Genomic DNA, 24,938 nt, shown 5'->3' with positions numbered 1-24,938 from the left:
CAGGGGCAGATCAGAGCATCACACCCACCTCATGGATTAGAGCAGACTGGTTAGTTAGATTGAGTTACTCTAGCAAGATCAGCAGGAGAGTCGAACTCAAGTAGGAGAATTGTTAACCGTTCAATAAATGTGTTAAACCTATCTCCAAGTCTGAACCTTCCTTTGTCAGAGCATACATCAAGGAGCAGCTTATGCTACATGAAGAAGCATAACACAACAGTAACCCCTTGATATGGAAAATGGAGGATTCAACAATGAACAATGAAAACTCCCACCCAAATTACATTCAGTGCTTTTTCCAAGTTCAACATGCCACTGAACAACAAGGAACGATGGTCAGACTCTCTCTTGTTGGAAAGATGGTCATTGCCTGGCACACTTGCATGGTATGAATGTTATAAACCCACTTATAAACCCAAGACTGAATACTGTTCAGATCGTGTTGCATGCAGGTTTGGATTGCTTCAGTACCTGAAGAGCTGCAAATATAATAACCACTGTGCAAATCATGAGCAAACTACAGCACATGAATAAGCCCTTCGGCCCTCCAAGCCTGCGTCGACCATGCTGCCCGTCTAACCTAAAACCTTCTACACTTTCAAGATCCGTATCCCTGCATTCCCAACCTTTATTCATGTATTTGTCAAGACGCCCCAGTGAACAGGATATTGTTGAATAATTGTTTTCTTTTTTTTTTTTTATAAATTTAGTGTACCCAATCATTTTTCCCATTAAGGGGCAATTTAGAGTGGCCAATCCACCTAGCTTGCACATTTTTGGGTTGTGGGGGCGAAACCCACGCAGACACGGGGAGAATGTGCAAACTCCACACAGACAGTGACCCAGAGCCGGGATCGAACCTGGGACCTCAACGCCGTGAGGCCGCAGTGCTAACCCACTGCGCCACCGTGCTGCCCCGAATAATTGTTTTCTGATTGCACTGTCAACGACCCCTGATTATTGTAAGGGGTTATTGGGTTACGGGGATAGGGTGGAAGTGAGGGCTTAAGTGGGTCGGTGCAGACTCGATGGGCCGAATAGCCTCCTTCTGCACTGTATGTTCTATGTTTAAAAGGTGCTGCCTAAGGAACTCTTATAGTTGGTGGTGTAGAGATTGAATGTTTGTGGAAGGGGTAGCAGTTAGATTCTCAATTGTTGGGGATGGTCATTCCTTGGCACTTGTGTGGTACGAATATCACTTGCCACGTATCAGTCCCAACCTGAATGTTGTTCAATTACTGTTACATATGAAGACACATTGCTTCAGTATCTGGAATTGCAAATGGTACTGAACAGTGTGCAGCCATCAGTGAACATCCAAACATCTGACCTTATGCTGGGCCTCGGACACTACCCTGGGCCGAGAAAACTACCCGAAGGAACCCATACAGTGATGTCCTGAGGCAGAGATGATTGGCCTCCAACAACCACAACCATTTTCCTCTGTTGTAGATATAGCTCCAACCAGTAAAGTGGTTTCCTGTTGTTTCCCCTCGACTTCAATTTTACAAAAGTTCCTTGATGCCACATTTCATCAAATGCTGCTTTGGTGGCTCTCACATCACCTCTGCAATTCAGCTCTTTTATCCATGTTTGAACAAAGATTTAATGAGGTCAGGAATTGAGTATGAAGGAACTTCAAACATAAGGGGCGGGATTCTCCAATCCCGCAGCAGAGTGTCCACGCTGTCGTAAACGCCATTGCGTTTTATGAGTGGCGCGAACGGGCAACTCGCAGGACTAATTCTGGCCCCTACAGGATGCCAGCACAGCGCTGGAGCGGTTCGCGATGCTCCAGCTGCTGATCCCGGCACAAACCGTGCGCCGCGGGATCTGCGCATGCGCAGTTGCGCCGCCGCCAACGAGGACATGCACAGTGGCGCCAATGCACGCATTCGCAGTGGCCTCCTTCAATGCGCCAGCCCCGATGCAACATGGCGCAGGACTACAGGGGCCAGCGCGTAGGAAAGGATGCCCCCAGCCACAGAGACCGGCCCACCAATCGGTGGGTCCCGATCACGGGCCAGGCCACATCGAAGGCCCCCCCCCCCCCCCCCCCCCCCCCGGGTTGGACCCCATCCCCCACCCGACCCTTCCACGCCGAGGTCCCGCCGGCTCAGAGCAGGTTAGAACGGCGCCAGCGGAACTCAGCTCTTTTCTTATGGCCGCTCGGCCCATCCGGGCCAGAGAATTCGGCGGGCCGGCCGCGTAGAACGGCCCACCCGCTCTGCGGAGAATTGCGTGCCGGTGTCAGGGTGATTCTCCGGCCCAGGACTGGGAGAATCCCGCCCAAGCTGTGCGAAAACTGTCCTGAGCTGGAAATGCACTCAATGGGACCACCGCCTTTTGCATTGAAAATACACACCAGCAAAATAAAAATGCATGAATTTCTGTACCTAGAATGTGAGCATTACTATGGACGATTTAAACAGATAATGCTCTGAAAGGAGAACTGCGATAGTTCCTCGGGAGATTGAGATATATAGGGCGCAACGAGGCTGTTGAATCTTGAGAGATTTAAGGAATCCCGCTTATTTAAATGTGTCTGCGCCGTATTCTCCCTGGGGTCCTGGAAGTAATGCCGTGCCTGGAAGAAATAGCCAGGGCACCTTTTAGCAGAAGTTTCCACAAACGTGAACTAGGACACAACGGCACTTGTGGGGGAGGCGGGTGTCGTGTCTCCCAGGCCATTAAAAACCTCTGCGTGGTCGGGCTCTGGGCAGAGTGGTGCAGTCGCACTCCCGTTGACACCCGGACACCTTGATACTGCTAGCTGGGCACCTTGGCAGTGCCACTGTGAGGGTACCAAATTGACCATGCTGGGGTGTCTTGCCCTTAAGAGGTGGTGTGAGGGGAGTCTTGAGGACCCCATAAGAGGCAAGTTGGGTGCAGTGGGAGGGTCCAGACACCGCAGTCGAGTGGTTGAAGAGATTCAAATGATCGGGATGGCATTTAGAAATGGTGCCCCAATCCGTGAACACTCTTCCTGCACTGCTAAGCTCATCAGGAAATGATGTAACTGCGGCCTCAGCGGGGCATTCCTCACCGAGGCCAAAAAAAACAGCAAAGTGCTGTTAAATAGCAGTGTCTAGCGCCAAGAAACACCCCATTAAACGCGTCCGAAATGCCCCTCTGTTTCTGTCCCATTAAATCGTGCCCAAAACATCAGTGTCGCTGCTCCCAGTTAAACTGACTCCCTGTAGAAAGCTAGCTTAGAGAGGTACACATTCATCTGGAAGGGGAAACCAGAAGAAGATTGTCATATCCACGGAGTCAGGTTCACCAATCAAATATAGAATTGCAGGTAACCTACAGAACCTCCAATTGGCATTAGCAAATGGGTCATAACCTTAAGCCTTCAGTTTAGAGGCAACCAATTGGCCACATTATCAGTGCTTATGTTCTCACATGCTACTCTACTGGCGAAACCAAATAGCTTTTTTTGTGCTCTATACAAGCAGTCATCCCAAAAGCAGACAAATTGATTCCACGGGGAGATTTTAATGCCTGAATTGGATGTAATTACTCAGTTTGGAAGGACATCATTAGGAAACTAGGCAGTGGGGAAATCAAATGCCAATGGTCACCTCCTCCTCTTCACCAACTGCACAATCATGAGTTCACCACCACAAAGACATTCTTTGATCAGAAAGATAAATACAAGACCAAATGGAAACATTCCACTGGCATACCCTCGACTCCGTCATTATCAGTGCCCATCAATAGGAAGGATGTACACATCACCTGAGCCATGTGGGGTGCAAACAACTAGACTGGCCACCGATTTGAACGCTCCACCATGAGCATATGACTGGCACCAAGACAATGAAGATCTTATTCATATACCCATTCTCCAGTGTACAAAAACAAGAGAACAATTTCAGCTGCCAGTTTCTTTCCATCTTGTTCTCTTATTCAAGATCAAGCCTAATTTCCAAGAGATGTACACCCAAGTTATCGAATTTGAACCTCGCAGGCACCAAAACTGGTTCAACAAGAATGATAAAGAAAAATGGAAACTTCTCAATCGGAAACACCAAGTCGTCATTACATGTCTAAAATCACCCTACATCACATCAGAAATGGAAATAGCACTTATTACTCAAACGCAAAACTCAGAGAATGATGTGTGACATCAAGAATATGTGGGGGGCAGAGACAGCCAATTAAATTCAGTGTTACCCAGACTGGCATGACATGCAGAGCTTCATCCAGGCCATCAAGACCATCTATGGACCAAACTCAAACTGTCACTCCCTCCTCTTGAGTTAAAGGCAGCAATGGTGATGCAGCCATTCAAGACTGCAGGCAGGAGCATTACCAGAACCTTATCAATCAGGAGTCAATTATATCGGACAAAACCATCAAAACAACCCTTCAGCGGCTTGAAAAATTAAATTTGGGTATGCTGCCAACACTTGTTGAGGTGAAGAACAGCATAGTTTATGGTTCATACAACATTCCTGCAGAGATCTATAAAGCTGGTGGTCATAAACTCTTGCTCAAACTCTCAGATCTTTCAGCACTGGGGTGGCCGAGGACAGATGGGTCACCCATGCGGAGGCTGGCGTACGCCGCAGAGGTGAGGAAGCACCGGGCTCCATTTGGAAGACCTGTCAAATGCGAGTTGTTATTGCCTTACTGACTGACCAATCCCTCCCACTGACCACATGTCCATTCTCCTGCAGGTCCTCTAGCTGACGGCACCGGCCCATCCCGTGCAGCACCCTCTCCTGATTCCGAGGGTAACACCTTGGAGGGAAGCTCCGAGGTTGTAACTGTTATAGTTGTGGCACAGCCGTCATCTGCACCCTCCACCAGCACAGATATACACACCTGCTAGTGGACAGGCTTTGTGGGCACAATCTGGTGAGCACCACCACAATTCATATCAGCTGGAGGCATGAATCCCCAGGCGAGACAGCAGTCGGAGGGCTGCTGGATCCCACGATCGAGCTGGGTGCCAGCCTGATACTAAGCCTGGGGTACAGAGGTACCCGGAGCTGATCGGGACGATAGGGAGTGGCCACGACATTCAGAGGGAGATGTCAGTGTCACTCCCGTAGATCCATAGCCAATTGGGGGAGTCCCAGATACTATGGGCGCAGGAGATGATGCTGGCAATGAGTGGCACCGAGGCCAGCACTACAAGGGTGACGACTGCAGTGGAAAGCCCGGTGCACAACATCGGAAGCATGAGTGAAGGTGTCCAAGGGGTCGCATAGTTGGTGATGGCCATGGTTGAGGGTCTCGGCAGAATTACCGACTCGCTGGGGGATGTCACCCACTACCAGACTGACCTTGATGAGGGTCTGAGATGTGTTCTGTAGCCATCTAAGATGGCCACTTGCTAAGGACCATGTGAATTATGGCCAACCCAAGACTCGGACAGATACTGAGCCTGTGTATCTGAAACACAGGTAACCAGGCCTGATCAAAACCCCTGCTCGTTTGCATTTTCCCATTTTCCCAGGATAATAGAACTCCAATCAAGCAACCGGTACAGCCACAGACTGATCGGCGCCACTCCCTTTACTCAGAAAGCCCAACTGCCAAGGTCAATGACCGCTGAGGACCCGCCCAGCTACCAAGGCACCCGCCGCTTTATTGGCCGAAATCGAAGACAGTGATCAGAGCCCTGTCGAACTATTGGGTCCAAGGTTAAGGACCGCCCCAAAGAGCGCAAAATCCCAGAGGGATAAAAGAGAGCACAGCCATATGTTCCGTCGGTTTTGGATCTGGCCTGTGCCAACCCAATTGCAGCAGGCACAGCCAGCCAAGTTAAAGGCCAACGATCGCTACCTGACGGATGAGCCCAGCAGAGACAGAGCCGCTTTCTTCGAACCAGCCAAGTGAAATCCTGATAAAGGCCTTATCCATTTGCACAGTGCCGGTCGCCCTGAAGTTAAGTATAGGTTATTGTAGCTGATAGGTGTAGTTTAACTCGTAGTGGATATTGTGTTTGAATGTCGAGGTAACTCTTGTGTATGTAAATAAACCATCTTTTGAACTAACTAACTGGTTGTGTGGTCATTTGATCGATATAAGGGAAGGCTTGTGGTTCACCAACATTATTAATAGAGCAACAGTCCCGCTCCCAGATGGGCATGGCCGAGGTGCTGTGGAGCTTGTCCCAGTCGCAGGTGGGCATGGCTGGGGCACTGCAAACCAGTTACTGAGGAGCATCGCTGAGAGCGCCGACACAATGGTGCAGACCACGGGGAACCGCCAGGACTGGCAGAGCCAGGTGATGCAGGGACAGCTGGGGCTCAAACCAGTTGCCCTTCCGTACCAAGGTGAACCCCAGGGTCCTATGGGCACTGACCAGGAGGAGGGGGTGCCGTGCCAGCCCGCCCGGATCCATTGCATGGAGTGGCAACGGTGGCCAACCAGTTCCCCCATGTTCCACCCATATGACGAGGCTGCGTCTCGATGTCAGCATAGGAGTTAGGGTAGCACAGCTGTGCACGTGTCACCGACAAGTGAGCCGGGGTCCTCCGGCGTAGAGGACGCCCTCCAGGGGCATCAAAGACCATAGGATGAGGTAGACAGCTGGCAGCCTCCACCTCAGATGTGTACCCTGGGGAAACACCCAGACATAGTGGTAGAGCTAGGAGGGCCAAGCATATCGAGGATCACTGAGGGCACCGAGGAAATGGGTTAGCACCATCAGAAGTGGAATATTGGACAACACATTAAACACCTTTTTGCACAACCATTATGATGCCTCTGTCATTTCCTTCCGCAATGCAGGCTGACCTCCGGACACTTTGCCCATCTCTCCAGGCATTTTTCCCCCCCACCCTTCTTCACCCACACTCCGGCTGTGCGCTTGTCCCCGGAGCTTTGTCCTATTCCCTGGGTGTTCAGATATTGCGTGTGTGGTGTTTCCTACCGCATTGTTCAAGCACAGTGTACAGGCATCAGAGTGTGATTTGGATGTCAGGCAATGACTCCCACATGCTGCATGGCCTGCCCACCCATAGGAATCCACATGGCATGTGTGAAATGCTCACTTAATGACGATTGCCAATTCCCTATTAGCAATAGCTTCAGTCGCACAGCCAGAAGCCTAGCCAGTCGGTGGGGATTATGAGTGGTTGGCGGGGCAGACAGGCAGGGACAAGTGTTGCCCCAGGAGCGGGTAAATATGATCCAGGCATGGCGGTGCCGTGAGCAGTTGCCCCCGAGTGTTTCCCCCCACCTCCCACCCTCCCATGGCGGCCCCCACCTGCGGGGTCCCCCACACTCAGCCAAAAGTCCCTCACCGCCCACTGAGTACTGGGGTGGCAAGCCCACGCCCCCGACCTGTGAGCAAAGATGGCTACTCACCTCCTCAGCTTCCCACAGAAGCCCTTCCGCCAGGTTCATGTTTTTCAAAATGAGTATTAATCGGCACCAGCGAGAGCACTTTCTGAGGGAGGTTGCTGAATGACAGCATGGTAGCATAGCGGTTAGCACTATAGCTTCACAGCGCCAGGGTCCCAGGTTCGATTCCCGCTTGGGTCACTATGCGGAGTCTGTACATTCTCCCTGTGACTACGTAGGTTTCCTCCGGGTGCTCCGGTTTCGTCCCACAGTCCAAAGATGTGCAGGTTAGGTGGACTGGCATGATAAATTGCCCTTAGGTTAGATGTGGTTACTGGGTTACGGGGATAGGGTGGAGGTATGGGCCTAAGTAGGGTGCTCTTTCCAAGAGCTGCTGCAGACTCGATGGGCCGAATGGCCTCCTTCTGCACTGTAAATTCTATGATTCTATGACAAGAGGCCGTTGGATAAGAGGTGGCTCCCATTAATTGTCTGGAAATTGGGCTTAAGTTTTGATAACTGGTTCCTCACCACACTACGCCGAGATCCTGATTTTGCCTCGGGGAGCAGGCCTATTGCATCACAAACTGTTTAGCACCTGGCAAGGTTTTGTTTTTGGCCTCTCCTGCTATTCACCGGCCTTGTTTCGCTTGAGTGAGAGTGCAACAAGGCCAGAGAATCGCGCCCCTTGTAACTCGGCATCTACATTTCATCAAAGCAGAGATCCAGCACAGAATAAGCTGTGCCAGCACAGCCTTACAAAAATTGCGAAATCAAGTTTTTGAAAATTGAGATCTCCATAAAAGTTCAGACTTTAGCCTGCACCGTTGTTGTCACCATATGGTAATGAGATTTAATTCCCCTACCAAAGGCACCTACGGGCACTTAAAAATTTCCACAGTGGCGCTTCCGCAGGATAATTAAAATCCAGTGGGAAGTCAGCTGAACATCTTCACTAAAATTTTGTACATCAATGATCATTACACTGCATATGCATACGAAATAACTAGCTTCCAAAGCAGATCCCCTTTTCCCAACTTAAAGATGGCATCTGATCTCAAGGAGAACAGAGAAAATATTTTATGGATACTTTGGTCTCATTGAAAAGGGCACAAATTGACACTGGGGCACGGGAGGAACTTGCCACAAATCATACCATGGCAGTGTATCATCCAACAAGTTGCAACAGTTGGAAACTGAATGCATAGACTCTGGTGCAGAGAAAGAACAAAAGCAAAAGAGAGCAGAACAATGACTTGGAATGCCCTCTTCCTCAGAGCAGCTCTTGTCCTCTCTGTCCAAAGACCTCTGGCTCCAGAATTGACTGGAGTTACCCGAGGACACACAAATCATGAAGCATGGCAGACATCATCCTCCTTTGAAGGACTAATAACAATGACGAGCTATGTCACGAGCAGACAATGAGCTAATTATGAGAAATAACCACATAATTTGCTTTTCGTGGTTTTGACTGAAGTATAATTATTAGCTAAGACCTGCTTTTCTTTGAATTGTGCTACAGGACCTTTTAGGTCCATGTGAAAATTCATCCAACAACGCAGCACTTCCTCAGACTTTGAAGTTGAGTTTGGTCAATGACCTTCTGACACAGAGGCAGGAGCATTACCTCTGATCTAAGGTTATCACTACCTGGGCTAACATGAGCTAAAACTAGATATATGAAATACAAGAAGGGCTCTCTGCACCAAATAGAAATCATTACCTTGGGGAGAAAAGACAATGGTAAAAAAAATAAAGATAGGCCCAGAAAATCTATTTTAATAAAATACACAAACCACCCTCCTTTAAAGTCTCTCAGAGCATTACCTTGCTGAATGACAGTTTCTCCTGCAATGTGGGTTACCGGAAACATGGCATCAAAGATGTCACTGCAAGGGAATGAAAAGACAGAATGAAAATTTGAGCATCAGATTGGAAACTTAAAAGCACAGAATTCAGATTTCTGGAGAAAAAACTAAAAATCAATTATTGAAATAATCCTTTGAATTTCTAAATAGCATGTTTTATTGGAGAATATCAAATTTTCCCCTTCCAAAGGCTCTGCTGGCAGAAATATTGTTTATACAAATGATATATAGAAATATATAGAAATATATGATGCTGTAGAAAGCATCTCTACAGTTTTTTAAGGACAAAATACTGCAGATGCTGGAAATCTGAAATGAAAACCAAAAATGATGGAATATCCCCTTCCAAACCCATGGCCTCTGCCACCTCGGAGAATAAGGGCACCAGATGCATGGGAAACCTACCTCTTGCAAGTTATCTCCAAGTCACACACCGTACTTGGAACTGTATTGCCATTCCTGCACTCAAGATCTGGGAGAAGGGGGTGTCAAACAAAGGAGGGTCCGGCAGCAAGGAGGTGCCTGGACTGGTTGCTCTCAACAAGGTTTTTTGATCTCCAGCCTGAGCAGTCACAGGAAGTCCTGTAGACCTGAAAGACTGACATTTAAAGCAAGAAACAGAACTATCACCTTGAGATTCCTATTTTCTTAAATCCGGTTTGCTGAGGTAATTTCACTAGTTTCTAAGTTGCTGTTTCTGACCTTCGGCCACTTTGTAGTTCAGATTGTTTTTGAAAAGCCTGGCAGGAAACCAAAAAGCTTCCCAAAGATCAACAGAAATTCAGCAACGGATCGTGTTCATGCTTGAAAAAGGTTATGTGGAATTCTGCTTTTGAGCCATATGGATGCTGGGGATGGGAAAGAGAGAGAAGATGGTTGGGGAGAGGTTTTGGACACATTGGAGGGATGGGGGGTTCAGGGGTAGTGGAAGGGTGTTGGAGAGATGAGGTAGCAGGGCTGACATGGGGAGATTGGGGGTTGGCGTGTGATGGCAGGAGTAGCATGGGGTGTGGGTGTTGCTTTTTTGCTGTTGGAGTTCCTTACTTATTAATTACATTTTTTCCATTTTAGGCTGTAAATTCACACAGTGTACAACACAATTTGTATGACAGTTTCTGGGATAAGAGGAAACAATCCAGTTCTTGAATTAAGGCTTTATTAAATCCATGTACCTTCTATATTCTTCTCTGAACAATTCAGTCTACATTTTTCTTGGTAGATGTCGGATTGACAAATCCTGGGGATAATGTCATTAGCGTAAAAGGGGCAAATACCATTTAAGGTATATTATGGGTTGGTGCCACAGAAGCCAGGATGGTATGGCTATATTAGCTACAGAGTTGAATTGTTTTGTAAATGTACTGATTTCTTTGTACCCACTTTCCTAACATCAGTTGGTTGCTCTGAGATCCAAGAGAATCAGCATTGGACCTACAATTTTATTTTTGCTACAGTCATTCTGCTCACTGAAGGCAGGTGTAATAAAAGTGCAACAAAAGTTAAATTTATACCACTCACGATGTCTCAAATTGCATTTAGTCAATTAAATATTTTTGAATTGTAGTCACTTTTATAATGCAGAGCAGGCTCATGGGGCAAATGGCTTACTCCTTCTATTAATACACATATTTCTATGTCATTTTCGATAAAAAAGATAAGCTGGGATAGTCTTTGTCGTCTATAAGTATCTTGTGGACAAGAGTGTGGAATCATAGTTGGAATTCAGTTTATTTTGTTGCGAATGGAAGTTTACTGTGAGCACACTTTGTGGGGTGAAATTGCCAGGACAGGAGTGCGTAATGAGCTCATAGTACGCACTACAATAACCTGTTTTATATTGCACATGATTCTCAAGAATCTTTTCCATTTGCTTCAATCTTATCCTTTTGTCTACTTACCTATTATCTTACTCCATTTTGATGCTTTATGATCTTTTTGCGGGATGAAATATTGTGACAGTGAGTTACATAGTAGATATTGAAAATATATTGTTGTGTGCTGCACAGGGGCCCGAGGACGCCAATGCTTCTCACTGACCATGGAGGCAATGAAGGTTAAATCATTTCACTTTATTGTTCAGGAGCCATTTGATCTTTCTACCCCATGCAATTACTGATGAAAACTGAATCCAATTCATCCCCGCTGTTACCTGAATGATCCTCTTATGGACTGAACTGATCTCTCCACGCATCTTCTCTACTGAGTAGCACTACACTCCGTATGCTTCACCCGATGTCTATGTCTGTCTATGTATTTACATTGTGTATTTGTTGTATGTCCTATGTTTTTCTTGTATGGAACGATCTGCCTGGACTGTACGCAGAACAATAGTTTTCGATGTACCTCAGTACACATGACAATAAATCTAAATTACATATCATCGATGAAATAACAATTATCATCATGCACCCAGTCAAGAAAAAGTAATGTAATTCTTCTACAGAATGGAAAAGATCTTGCGCAGTTTATCTGGATTGTTAGTATTGAATATTTCACCAAAATATGAATTTACTGATATCGTGTTCATATGGCACAATGTGTAGAACATGTTCATGAGGCCTGAGGATTCATGGAAATCAGTATTATCGCCTGCACGGTCTTACGATTTATATCCCTTCTGCTGACTCAGTGTGAAAGATGAGGCCTGAAGCACAAAGTTTATCTGAAAAGCACTATTTTATTAGGTAGCCACCTCCTGGTTGATTCCAGTGCCAAGAGAACACTAACTCGGTTTTTTTTTGTGCAAAATTTCCGACAGCCTTATTAGACACCACAAACATGGCTGCAGCCATTAATTTTGTTATTAATACCACAGCGTCAGTCAATGACTTGGAAGCAGGATGGGACTTACAACAGGACCTACAACTAAAAGTATATTTTACAGCAAAGAAAAGTCTATTTCAAGAGTCTATTTAAAAATGTGTGCTGCAACATTAAGACTTGCATTTTTTACATTAACACTGGATTGGATTGGATTGGATTTGTTTATTGTCACGTGTACGAAGGTACAGTGAAAAGTATTTTTCTGCGAGCAGCTCAACAGATCATTAAGTACATGGGAAGAAAAGGGAATAAAAGAAAATACGTAATAGGGCAACAGAAGATATACAATGTAACTACATAAGCACTGGCATCGGATGAAGCATACAGGGTGTAGTGTTAATGACGTCAGTCCATAAGAGGGTCATTTAGGAGTCTGGTAATAGTGGGGAAGAAGCTGTTTCTGAGTCTGTTCGTGCGTGTTCTCAGACTTCTGTATCTCTTGCCCGATGGAAGAAGTTGGAAGAGTGAGTAAGCCGGGTGGGAGGGATCTTTGATTATGCTGCCCGCTTTCCCCAGGCAGCGGGAGGTGTAGATGGAGTCAATGGATGGGAGGCAGGTTTGTGTGATGACTGGGCGATGTTCACGACTCTCTGAAGTTTCTTGCGGTCCTGGGCCGAGCAGTTGCCATACCAGGCTGTGATGCAGCCTGATAGGATGCTTTCTATGGTGCATCTGTAAAAGTTGGCAAGGGTTAATATGGACATGCCGAATTTCCTTAGTTTCCTGAGGAAGTATAGGCACGCTGTTGTGCTTTCTTGGTGGTAGCGTCAACGTGGCTGGACCAGGACAGATTTTTGGAGATGTGCACCCCCAGGAATTTGAAACTGCTGACCATCTCCACCTCAGCCCCGTTGATGCTGACAGGGGTGTGTACAGTACTCTGCTTCCTGAAGTCAATGACCAGCTCTTTAGTTTTGCTGGCATTGAGGGAGAGATTGTTGTCGCGACACCAGTCCACTAGGTTCTCTATCTCGCTCCTGTATTCTGACTCGTAATGAAGTTACGGCAATGAAGTTACTGTGAAATTCCCCTAGTCGCCACATTCTGGAGCCTGTTCAAGTACACGGAGGGAGAATTCAGAATGTCTAATTCACCGAACTGCTCGTCTTTTGGGACTTGTGGGAAGAAACCGGAGCACCCGGAGGATACCCACGCAGACACAGGGAGAACATGCAGACTCTGAAGAGACAGTGACCCAAGCCAGGAATCGAACCTGGGACTCTGGTGCTGTGAAGCAACAGTGCTAACCATTGTGCTACCGTGCCACCCATCAGAAGAGGTCGGATGATGTGGGTACTGTGGGGACCGGAGGGTGGGGTTTTTTGGGTTGTGTGTTTTCGTCTTTTTTCAGGGGGCTAAAAGTTTGTAAGGGGGCAACTGCAATTTTGAGCGTACGGACAGGGGAGGAGGAGGTCATGTCAGAGCTGGGGACTATCAACAAGGCATTTAGGGAGTATGATGAGAAAAATTACAGGGCTGCGCCTGGCGTGGGGAGGAAGATATGGAGCAGTTTTTGGACGGGCTGGAGTTCCGAAGGATGGATGAAGAGAGGATGCAGATACTGGAAGAGCCGTCAGGGCTGTGGGAGGTGATGGATAGCATAAGGGAGATGAAGTCAGCGAAGGCTCCAGGTCCAGACGGCTACCTGGTGGAGTCCTATCAGGAGTTTGCGACTCAGTGGCACTGCATTTTCTGGGGATGTTTAGTGAGGCACTGGAAAAGGGGGTGCTGCTGTGGACTTTGACACAGGAGCCAATTACATTAATCCAGAAGAAGGGGAAGGACCTCCTGGAGTGTGGGTCATATAGGCACATTTCCCTGTTAAACACGGTGAAGTGTTGGCCAGGTTAGTGGTGGGGAAAGTAGAGGGGTGTGTCCCAGGGCTGGTACCTAATTCACCGAATGGGTTTTGTAACAGGCAGGCAGCTCCCCAGTAACATCAGGAGGCTGTTAAATGTGATTATGACCCCGTCAGCGGGGCGGGTACCAGAGGGAGTGGTATTTATGGATGCAGAGAAAGCTTTTGATCAGGTGGAGTGGAGGTACCTGTTCGAGATGTTGGAAAGATTTGGGTTTGGCTCGAAGTTTGTGGAGTGGGTGTGTCTGTTATATGCATCCCCGGTGGCGAGTGTACGGACAAATGAGATGAGTTTGCGGAGCTTTTGGTTGCATAGGGGAACGAGGCAGCGGTGTCCGCTGTTGCCACTGCTATTTGCGCTGGCGATGGTCCTTAGGAGGCCAGTTGAGTGGCAGGGGATTGTGAAGGTGAGTAGGGAACACCGTTTCAGTGTACTTGAACAACCTGGTGCTGTTTGTGTTGGACCCGCTGGAGAGTATGGGGAGAATTATGAACATACTGGAGAGGTTTGGGATACAAGTTAAACGTCGGGAAGAGTGAGACGTTCCGGTGAATGTGGCGGGGCCAACCAAGGGCTGTTGCCGTTCAGGGTAGTCAGGGATACATTTAGGTATTTGGGGGTCCAGGTGTCAGGGGAATGGGTGATGATGCACAAGTGCAATCTGACAACATTGATGGAGGAGGTCAGGGGGATTTTAGGAGGTGGGATACTCTGCACCTTACATTGGCAGGAAGGGTCCAGCTGGTTAAGGTTAATGTGCTGCCAAGGTTCATGCTTGTATTCCAGACTCTCCCGATCTTTATCCCAAAGACCATTTTCTGGAAATTGGAGGCTGTGATCTTGTATGGGCGGGGAAGTTACCAAAGGTAAAGAGGGCCCTGTTACAGGGGAAGAGGCAGAAAGTGGGGGCTGGGGCACCCGAACCCGCTACATTACTATTGGCGAACAAGGAGAAAGTGAGACAGTGGTGGAAAAGGGAGGGATTAGAGTTGGTTAGGATGGAGGAGGAGTCCTATAGGGCGTCTGCCAGCGCCAAGGAGGTATACGGTGAGCCCGGTGGTACAGTTGACGATCAGGGTGTGGAACCAGCTGAGGAGACACTTTAGGCTGGAGGGGATGTCGGTACTGATACCGTTGTGTGGAAATCACAGGTTTAAACTGGAGGAGATGATAGCATGTGTAGGAAGTGGAGAGAGATGGGACTGGTGAGGGTGAGGGATTTGTACCTGGGAGAGAGGTTTGCAGGCCTGGAAGAGCTGTGAGAGAGGTTTAAATTTCCGAAGGGAAGTGAATTCAGGTATATTCAAGTGAGGGATTTTGCATGGAAGGAATGGAGAGCGTTTCCCAAGCTACCAGAGTATACCCTGTTGGAGCGGCTGCTGACCCAGATGTGGAGGGAAGGGCAGGATTAGTGATATCTATGGTTGGCTGGGGGAGGAAGTGGGAGTGCAGGTGGGGAGGGTCAAGATAAAAGGGAGGAGGAGATATGGGGGAGGGGGAGAGGAGATAGGATGTGGAGTGTGGAGTGAGGCGATGCATAGGGTAAATTCGACCTCCTTGTGCGTGAGGATGAACTTGATTCAATTCAAGGTGGTGCACAGGGTGCATATGACACGGGCGAGGATACGTGGGTTCTTCCAGGGGGTGGCAGACGAGTTTAAGAAGTGTGGGTGAGGGTCAGCAATTCATGCGCACATGTTCTGGGGCTGTGAGAAGTTGGAGAGATACTGGGAGGCTGTTCAGGACGCGATCGAAGATTGTGGGGTAGAAGTCAGGCCTTACGCAATGGTGGCGATCTTTCGGGTGTCAGAAATGCTGGAGCTGATGGAGGGGAAGAGGGCCAATGTTGTGGCATTCGTCTCTCTAATTGCCCGGCGAAGGATATTGCTGGATTGGCAGAAGGCGATGCCGCCAGGGGTGGCGACCTGGCTAGGGTTCCTATCTGACTTCCTTTGACTGAAAAAGATTAAGTTCGAGTGGAGGGGATCAGCGGAGGGCTTTAAGACACAGTCAGGACTGTTCATGACAATGTTTGAGGAATTATTTGTCGTGGAGGCGGAAGAGGAGGAAGGGGTGAAAAGGGGAGAAAATTGGGCAAACTGTGAATTGTGGGGGTGTTGAGAATGCTATTGATTTGTGTTGTTGGATTTTTGAATATGTTTGGAATAAAATACATTTTTTATAAAAGTATGTTCAAGGCTGAGATATATTTTTAATCAGTAAGGGAATCAATGGTTATGGGAATAAGGTGGGAAAGTAGAGTCGAGGATTATATCAGATCAGTCATGATGATTTCATTGAATGGTGGAGCAGACTCAATGGGCCGAGTGGCCTACTTCTGCTCCTACGTCTTGTGGTCTTATGATCTAAATGGGTTTTAGGTACAAGTACACTCAAAATAGTAATAATTTTATTTCAATAATCAGTGTCCAAGATGTTCTTGTCAGTGTAGAAATGTTACCTCAGCAATTTAGCCTTCAGAGAAAGGTTCAAAGAATATAGATCATAGAATTTACAGTGCAGAAGGAGGCCATTCGGCCCGTCGAGTCTGCACCAGCTCTTGGAAAGAGCACCCTACCCAAGGTCAACACCTCCACCCTATCCCCATAACCCAGTAACCCCACCCAACACTAAGGGCAATTTTGGACACTAAGGGCAATTTATTATGGCCAATCCACCTAACCTGCACATCTTTGGACTGTGGGAGGAAACCGGAGCACCCGGAGAAAACCCACGCACACACGGAGAGGATGTGCAGACTCCGCACAGACAGTGACCCAAGCCGGAATCGAACCTGGGACCCTAGAGCTGTGAAGCAATTGTGCTATCCACAATGCAATTGTGCTGCCCGTAAACAATATCAACAACAATACTCAGTGAATTGCCCACAGCAGTTTCACTGACATCACCCATTAGAATATCAGAAGCTACAAAGGAGGAAAACAGTGAATAACATGCAATCCAGCAAAACATCTTGTTTGGTGTTGCTTTGTATAGTTTAAGTAATACAGCTCATGCAGCTGATTTTCTTTAACCTTAATTCACTTCAGTTAAGTTACTTAATATGTTGAGTAAATGAATTACTGTCTAGAAAATATTGCATGTATGAAAAGGCCTCCCACAGTGACAAAATTAAATTTGATTTTTAACTTTATGTCTCACCTTTTTTTAAGGTCTCCAGTTAAGAGGAATTCGGACTGATGCACATCACCAAAGGCAGTTTTCACAACAGCGCAGATTTTAGACCCTGGAACATGCTCTATTTTTAAAAAATAAATTTAGAGTACCCAATTCATTTTTTCCAATTAAGGGGCCATTTAGCATGGCCAATCCATCTACCCTGCACAGCTTTGGGTTGTGGGGCAGAAACCCGTGCAAACACTGGGAGAATGTGCAAACCCCACACGGACAGTGACCCAGAGCCAGGATCGAACTTGGACCTAGACGCCATGAAACTAATTAAAGCAGTTACTCATTCCCTTACCCAGTTCAAAACTGCTGTGCACTCACTAGGACTCAATAAAAGGAACAGAAGATTGATATTCAGCAAACAAAAATGCCAATTTCCAATCTTATAATAGAGACATTCAATGACTGAGCTATTTGATTCCATTCAGCTAAATACATGGGGCGGGATTCTCCATTTTCCAAAGCCGATATCGTAATCGGCAATCAGGCGGAGATTCGAATTCGAAGCCGGAATCGGGGCCGGCGCCGGTTTAACGCTGGTTTGCCAGTCTCCACCTCCTCCAAACTGGCATCAACGTGACGCACACACAGTCGCAATGCCGTTGACACCTCATCAGCCGACCCACTCGCAATGCTCCACCCTTGATGGGCCGAGTTCCCGATGGTGCAGGAAACATGTCCTCATAGAAATCGTGAACCCGACGTGGCGGCGAGTGCTGCCACGCTCGGCCAGGATCCATATCGCTGACCGAGCGAGCTTCAGCGAGGGCTGGGGGGACTGGCGGGGGGTTGCCATGGAGTGGGCTGTGGGGTCTCAGTTTGCGGGTCGGGTCCATGTTGCATGGCGCGACCACTGCAGGTCATCAGCTGTGCGCATGCACGACCCGGGCCCTGGCTATTCTCTGGCAGAAGTTTTGGTCGGCGCTGGTATTAGCCCCTCACTGGTACGGCAATCAGTGAGGGGTTTGCACTGATTTTTTACATGTAGACCTCCCGCGCATTCTCAGTTCATGCTGGCACTTAGCCGCAGGAACAGAGGGCGCGATTCTCCGCTCCCACGCCGGGTGGGAGAATCGCGGGAGGGCCGCTCTGGCACCCCCCGCAATTCTCCCACCCCCCCCCCCCAAAATGGCGTGTCACGTTTTGGGACACGGCGCTCGGAGAATCGCGGGCCGTCGCTTTTCACGGGTGCCCGCGATTCTCCGACCCGGATGGGCCGAGCAGCCTGCCGTTCCCGACCGGTTCACGCCAGCGGCAACCACACCTGGTCGCTGCCAGCGTGAACAGCGCACGACAGGTAAGTGTGGGGCCTGTGGGGGCGGAGAGGGGAGCCAGGAGCGGTCTCCGACGCCGTCGTGAACCTCTCCGGGTTTCACGACGGCGTCAGGCCTTGCGGAGAATTCCGCCCAGAGAATCCCACCCGTTGTCTTTTCAGGGTCCTACATAACCAATTGAAGAATAAAAATCTAGATTATCAATTTGGTGCTATTTTGACACTGGTGGTAATTCATTTATTAAAATAACACAATTGCAAAGTCTGTCCCTTAATTGTTGACTTCTGTACATGACACACAGAAATATATGCAAAGTACTTTATTTTCCCCTCTGCAGATCAAGAGAATCCACCAGCACAAGTTGCGTCGAGACCAATTAATACCATTACACCACAAGCAGAACACCTACCAATAATGGAAGGTGGCATTGTCAGCACCAGCAAAAATGGGGGAAAGCAATGGTAAAAATGTTGAAGGTTTATTAACCGGGATGAGAGATTTTAGTCACGAGGAGAAATAAGAGAAACTGGAGATAGTTAAATTGGAGCGCCAAGGACGAATGGTATCTGTTGACAGGGTGTTAATGAATGGCGTCTGCGGACCTCCAACTCTTTGGTCTCACTTGCATGTCTCCTAGTACACTGGAAAGTATGAGTAGCTAGTATTATAATAAGCAAGTGAAAATGCATATGTATTCACGAGTGTTCTACAAGGATAAAAGCATATTGGATTAGATTTGTCACCATGCAGATACTCAAATTTTATGGTCTTGAGGCGGCACGCGGCACAGTGGTTAGCATTGCTGCCTACGGCGCAGAGGACCCGGGTTAGAATCCCGGTCCTGGGTCACTGTCCGTGTGGAGTTTGCACATTCTCCCCGTGTCTGCGTGGGTTTCACCCCCACAACCCGAAGATGTGCAGGGTAGGTGGATTGGCCACGCTAAATTGTTCCTTAATTGGAAAAAAGAGAAATAATTGGGTACTCTAAATTTATATATGTAAAAAACAATAAAAATTTATGGTCCCCTCGAAGAATCCACGACAGAAGAAAATACCTTAGTTATAGCTGCTTTTAAGTATCCTCTATGCATTTTAACAATGGGCAGAATTTTCCACTCCCGCCGGTGGAAGTTTCCACTCCCGCCAGTGGAATTTTCCACTCGCACAGGTGGAATTTTCCACCCCTTCTGGTCAATGGACGTCTGAATGGCTTGTGGCAATTACCAGACCCACCTCCTCCTTGATGGGACCATGAAATTCAGCCCAACTTGTATGAAAAAGTTAGTTTAAATGTGTTAAATTTGTATGACATTCAAGTGACTGAGCATTCTTGTTTACGTTTATAGAATAATTTCTACAAGGAAACATGTTCATCTCAAAAGACTGTTAAGATATACTATTATACCTTTTAGTCACCTGCAAATAGTAGGGAGTATATGGTTGTATATATTCCCTAATTTGCAATTGCGATAGTCTAGACTTATAGATTCCGCATCACCCATGTGACTAAAATACTACAGGCGCAGCCGATCTGAAATAAAAACAGAATACACTGGAAAAAGTCAGCAGGTTTGGCAGCATCTGTGGAGAGAGAAACAGAGTCCAATTACTCGTCTTCTGAAGTTAAGTTGTTACATTCCACATAATAACTCTTTCTCCCAGTTTAAATTCTGCTGAGTTTTGCTTCAGACAGGGCACTGAAGAATCTCAAACTCAAAGGAGTCCTATGAATCCAAACTAGGCAAGACTAATCAGTTTTCCAGCATGAATTACTGTTAGACGGACAGCAATACTTGTTTGATCACGTATACTTCCACAACTCAAGCATACTCTGGTTTGCCTGAAGCTAGTTAAGTTAGCTAGTTTGTCCTGCAAGTTTGTTACCTGAAGCTCATCGACTACTTCTGGGAGGCTTCTGTGACACTGAGTCTCCCTCTTCGGGAGCTAGGTATTTACGCGTTAAATCGGGAATGCCGCAAAATGCAAGTCTGCCAGTCTGTTTTCCACAAAGAACTTACAATGACAGAGCTGCGAGTAAATGTTAGATAAGCAAAAGCCATCAAAATATTAAGTCCCAATAACATTCAAAGGTCAACTGGTTTGAGACTCCAGAGTACAGTTATGTTATTTGAAAATGCAAAAGTCCTTTTTGTTATCTTATGGAAACTGTTTTTCCAAAACAAAGCCAAAATTACATAAAATAACTCTAAGCATGGTAGCTGTAATAAGTCCATGGAGGCAAAGGCCCTTCACCAGAATCACTTTTATTACCAAAACCAACAGCAGTACAACCATATGCATTCAGCTTGCTGTCTACTATGGGAGTGCAGAGGATCTGACACTCCCTGGTATATACAAAGAAGAGGTTCCCTGATCAGGTAACTCGTATTCCAATTGACCAATCTCAAAGGCCTGGTCTAAGTCATTACAATAGCCTCATACACAACACAATGGCTTGCAAAATCCTACCAACTGTCCTGGCTTGAGACAATTCACACCTCTTCAACCTGTGATTATCCCTCTCTCCGGTCGCTCCATCTGGACCTGTAAAGACGTAATTACCTGCAAAGACTCGCATTCAAAGTATCATCCTGCATCACTGACTTTGTCTAAATATGAGTTTGTGGAACCCACGTCTTCACTCAACTGATGAAGGAGCTGTGCTCCGAAAGCTAGTGATTCGAAACAAACCTGTTGGACTTTAACCTGGAGTTATAGTCCAGGTTAATTAAGAATTCTTACTGAACAACAAAGCCAGCATTATTGAAAGAAAGCAAGGATTTAAAACAAAACTGCCTAGCCGCTTTTACAGTATGTAAAAAGGTGATACATTATCTTGGCTTAGTTAATCCTAGTGCTACTACAAGGAGTAATTTCTGTTTGCTTTGCATAGGTTTTATTGGGAAATAAATTCATAAGCAAGAAAAATATTTTTAATGCAGCTTAGTAGTAGGAAAGCTTATATTTGAATAAAGCCCACAATTTATAGGACTCAAAACAGACATCCCTATTTTACCACAAACAGATATTATCTTTCAGCCAAGCTTTACAAACATTCACTCTCTGTATAAACCAAGTAGCACTGAACATCTGTTTTACTGCCATAACATGCAACTGATTCTTGGCTCTACTGAATAGTATATGATAAAAATAACTTGTATTTGCAGAATGCCTCCCACATCCTTCAGCCATCCCAAAGCGCTGCACAGCCAATGGAAGTAGCTTTGACGGTAGCTGCCCTATGCAAAAGGGAAGGCACAACAAACAATTAAATAAATGACCAGAAAATTTATCTTGTTGCCATTAGCTGAGGGATAAATATTGGCTGGGACATCAGAAGAATTGTCTTACTTCTCCAAATATTACCATGAAATATAATATTTTACTTCCATCTCTAACATGCAGACAAGATCTCTGGCAAAGGTGGAGCAGAATAGAAGGTCAGGAGCAGCACTGTAGCACAGTGGTGAGCACAGTTGCTTCACAGCTCCAGGGTCCCAGGTTCGATTCCCGGCTTGGGTCACTATCTGTGAGGAGTCTGCACATTCTCCTAGTGTCTGTGTGGGTTTCCTCCGGGTGCTCCAGTTTCCTCCCACAGTTCAAAGATGTGCAGGTTAGGTGGATTGGCCATGCTAAATTGCCCTTAGTGTCCACAAAGGTAAGGTGGGGTTACTGGGTTACGGTAGGATGGCGGCGTGGGCTTAAGTAGGGTGCTCTTTCCAAGGGCCGGTGCAGACTCGATGGGCCAAATGGCCTCCTCATGCACTGTAAATTCTATGAGGAGAAGAGATTGACTAAGATGTCATGGACACAAGGAGAGTATTAATGGTAGTGTTAAAGACTAAAGAAAGTGTCAATAATGGCATAAAGGTAAGATACCAGAATGTGCAATAGCAGAAACCAAAACAAGTTACACACGGCCCTGTGGGGGAAGAGGTTGGGAATAACAAAATATCAAAATGGAGGACAAAGTTCATGGCCTGAAGCTGTTGAACTGAATGTTATGTCCAAAGGCTGTAAAGTGCCTAATCGGAAGATGAAGTGCTGTTCATCTAGTTTGCGTTGGGCTTCACTAACATTGCAGCAGAACAGAAATATGGTCATGGGAGCAAGATGATGAGTTAAAATGGCAAGCGACAGAAAGATCAGAGTTGTGCTTGCGGACTGAGCAAAAATGTTCTACAACACAGTCACTTAGTCTGCGTTTCATCTCCTCAATGTAGGCAGCAAATATAGTCGACTCTCCTCTGCTTCCACTTATTCCCTGACCTTCTATTTGCTCCACATTCTCCACCCCCCTCTCCAACCATATAATCCATCACATTTCAACCATTTTTCAGCTCTGAAGAAATCATACAAACTCAAAATGTTAACTTTATTTCTCACTCCATAGATGCAGCCAGACCTGCTCAGTCTTTCCAGCATTTCCTGTTTTTATTTCAGATTTCCAGCATCTGCAGTACTTTGCAGGATGGGAAATGGGAACTCTTAAGTGGCAGAAACATCAGTAAAAAGGAAATGGTGAATGAGAGTTCAGTTGGAATGGGATGTTATTAGAACAGGATTGGAATTTAATCATACCAGAGAATCAGCTGTCGGAACCGTTGGCTTTGAAGGTCAAGTATTACGACTACTCTTCCCACACCTCCTTGGCATTGCTGCAGCGTGGGAAAAAAGACCCGTAGAGGCCCCGCCCCCACCGCCAGCTCCACCCCCCCTGCCCCGCAGCGCGGGAAACCAGAGGAAAGCCCGCGCTTTCACAATGTCACACCCCACCCTTCTGACGCAGTTCCCCAAAATCCAGTTTCACCTCAATCCCCAGCCCCGTACAGAAGAGAACATATAAAACACAAACCCCCCAACACACCCCACCTAACCCACAACCATACCCAACAAACAAACCCACCCGGAAACAGAGCAAACAGAAAACCAGCATACATAACACACATGTCGAAGTTAAAAAAGTTGAAACAAAACAGCAACAGCGGAAACAACGACGGCCAAAGTATGTCCCCAGACCCTAGTTCGAGTCCAGCTTCTCCGCCTGTACAAAGGCCCACGCCTCCTCCGGGGACTCGAAGTAATGGTGCCGGTCCTTGTATGTCACCCACAGGCGCGCAGGCTGCAGCATTCCAAACCTGACCTGCTTGGCATGAAGCACCGCCTTCGTCCGGTTGAACCCAGCCCGCTGCTTAGCCACCTCCGCATTCCAGTCCTGGTAGATCCTCACTACCGAATTCTCCCATTTACTACTCCTCTCTTTCTTGGCCCAGCGCAGCACACACTCCCGGTCACTGAATCGATGGAACCGCACCAGCACCGCCCTCGGGGGCTCACTCACCTGCCTTGGGCCTCCTGGCCATCACTCTGTGAGCTCCCTCAAGCTCCAGGGGCAAATGGAAGGACCCAGAGGCAAATGGAAGGACCTGAGTAGCCTACTCTTGCTCCTAATTTGTATACATGCATGTACTGTCCACACACAAGTCAACAAAGTCAATTTCAGTTACGCAAATAATGTGCATCTGGGACTAAACAGTGATTTGCGTGTTTTCTTCCTGTCAATTATCTAATTGTGATGCATGTCAGATGTGTGTATCTTCTTACCCTCAGAGCGATGAAGAAGAAAAACAATATGATTACAAAGTACAATTGTCTGAGGCTCTCTTTAGTCACAGGCCTGTAGTTCTTTGGATGAATTGATACTTTTAACTGAAGTGAAAGTCCTTTAAGTAGAGGATTCCCGATAAGCTATGAGGCATCTTCTGGTTGAATTCACAGAAGGTTGGTTCTCTGGCGAACTTGAAGTTGGAATAGGTTGGGAAGTGTCCTCCCACTTACAAGGTATTGCTGTTTATTGCTGTGGCTGCATAGTTGACTGCAGCTGGTTCAATTGTGTCTCTCTCTGTAGAGTTGATCCTTGCTGTTTTAAAAGTAGGCAACAAACATGGCTCCATCACCTATGTGATCTGTTACAAGTCCAAAGTTCTTTTCCAAATAAGATGGGCAGTCAGGTCAATAATCATCCTGTATTTGTTATTTAACACTTGAAAATTTATTTAGTCCGGGTTCGGATAAGGGACCATTATAATACAATGCGAGACTTATTGAGACCCATTCACATTCGTCCGACACACCTTCAGTTTCGATGCACATTTTGTCCATGGTGAACCTAAAATATGAGTTGGCTAGAATGCTAGCGTCCCTTTTGTTGATATTCCATTTTAAAAAAAAGAGATTTAGAGAACCCAATTCTGTTTTTCCAATTAAAGGACAATTTAGCATGGCCAATCCATCTACCCTGATCATCTTTGGGTTGTGGGGGTGAGACCCTTGCAGACACAGGGAGAATGTGCAAACTCCACACGGACAGTAACCCGGGGCCAGGATCGAACTCGGAACCTTGGTACCGTGAGGCAGCAGAGTTAACCACTGTGCTGCCATATTTTGTTGGTATTCACTATAAACAATTATTCACCTTAAACTGTGAATGTTCTTATGTAATTAGGTTGTTTTTTGAGTCTCAGGACTGTCTGGAGCTGATATTGCCAAAGGCCACATAATTGGCAGCACCATATTAACTCTATTTTTGTTCAAAATTTTAAAATATGATCTGGAAG

At 46.8% G+C, this 24,938-nt stretch overlaps 1 protein-coding gene across 3 annotated transcripts in view; it reads right to left on the bottom strand.

Moving 5' to 3' along the window:
* Positions 1-24,938, bottom strand: part of prkar1b (protein kinase, cAMP-dependent, regulatory, type I, beta) — a 284,119-nt gene that overhangs the window by 109,689 nt on the left and 149,492 nt on the right. For all 3 annotated transcript variants that reach the window (XR_005463401.1, XM_038819659.1, XM_038819660.1), the window contains exon 5: positions 9,136-9,197. Coding sequence is in view for 2 of the 3 variants with exons in the window: in XM_038819659.1 (XP_038675587.1) it covers positions 9,136-9,197 (62 nt within the window). In the remaining variant the exon portion in view is untranslated. The remainder of the gene's footprint in view (positions 1-9,135; positions 9,198-24,938) is intronic.

The sequence above is a fragment of the Scyliorhinus canicula genome, chromosome 15, assembly GCF_902713615.1.
Source record: "Scyliorhinus canicula chromosome 15, sScyCan1.1, whole genome shotgun sequence".
Taxonomy (NCBI): domain Eukaryota; kingdom Metazoa; phylum Chordata; class Chondrichthyes; order Carcharhiniformes; family Scyliorhinidae; genus Scyliorhinus; species Scyliorhinus canicula.
Note: the sequence above shows the minus strand (reverse complement) of the source record. Positions and strands in the feature narration are given on the sequence as shown.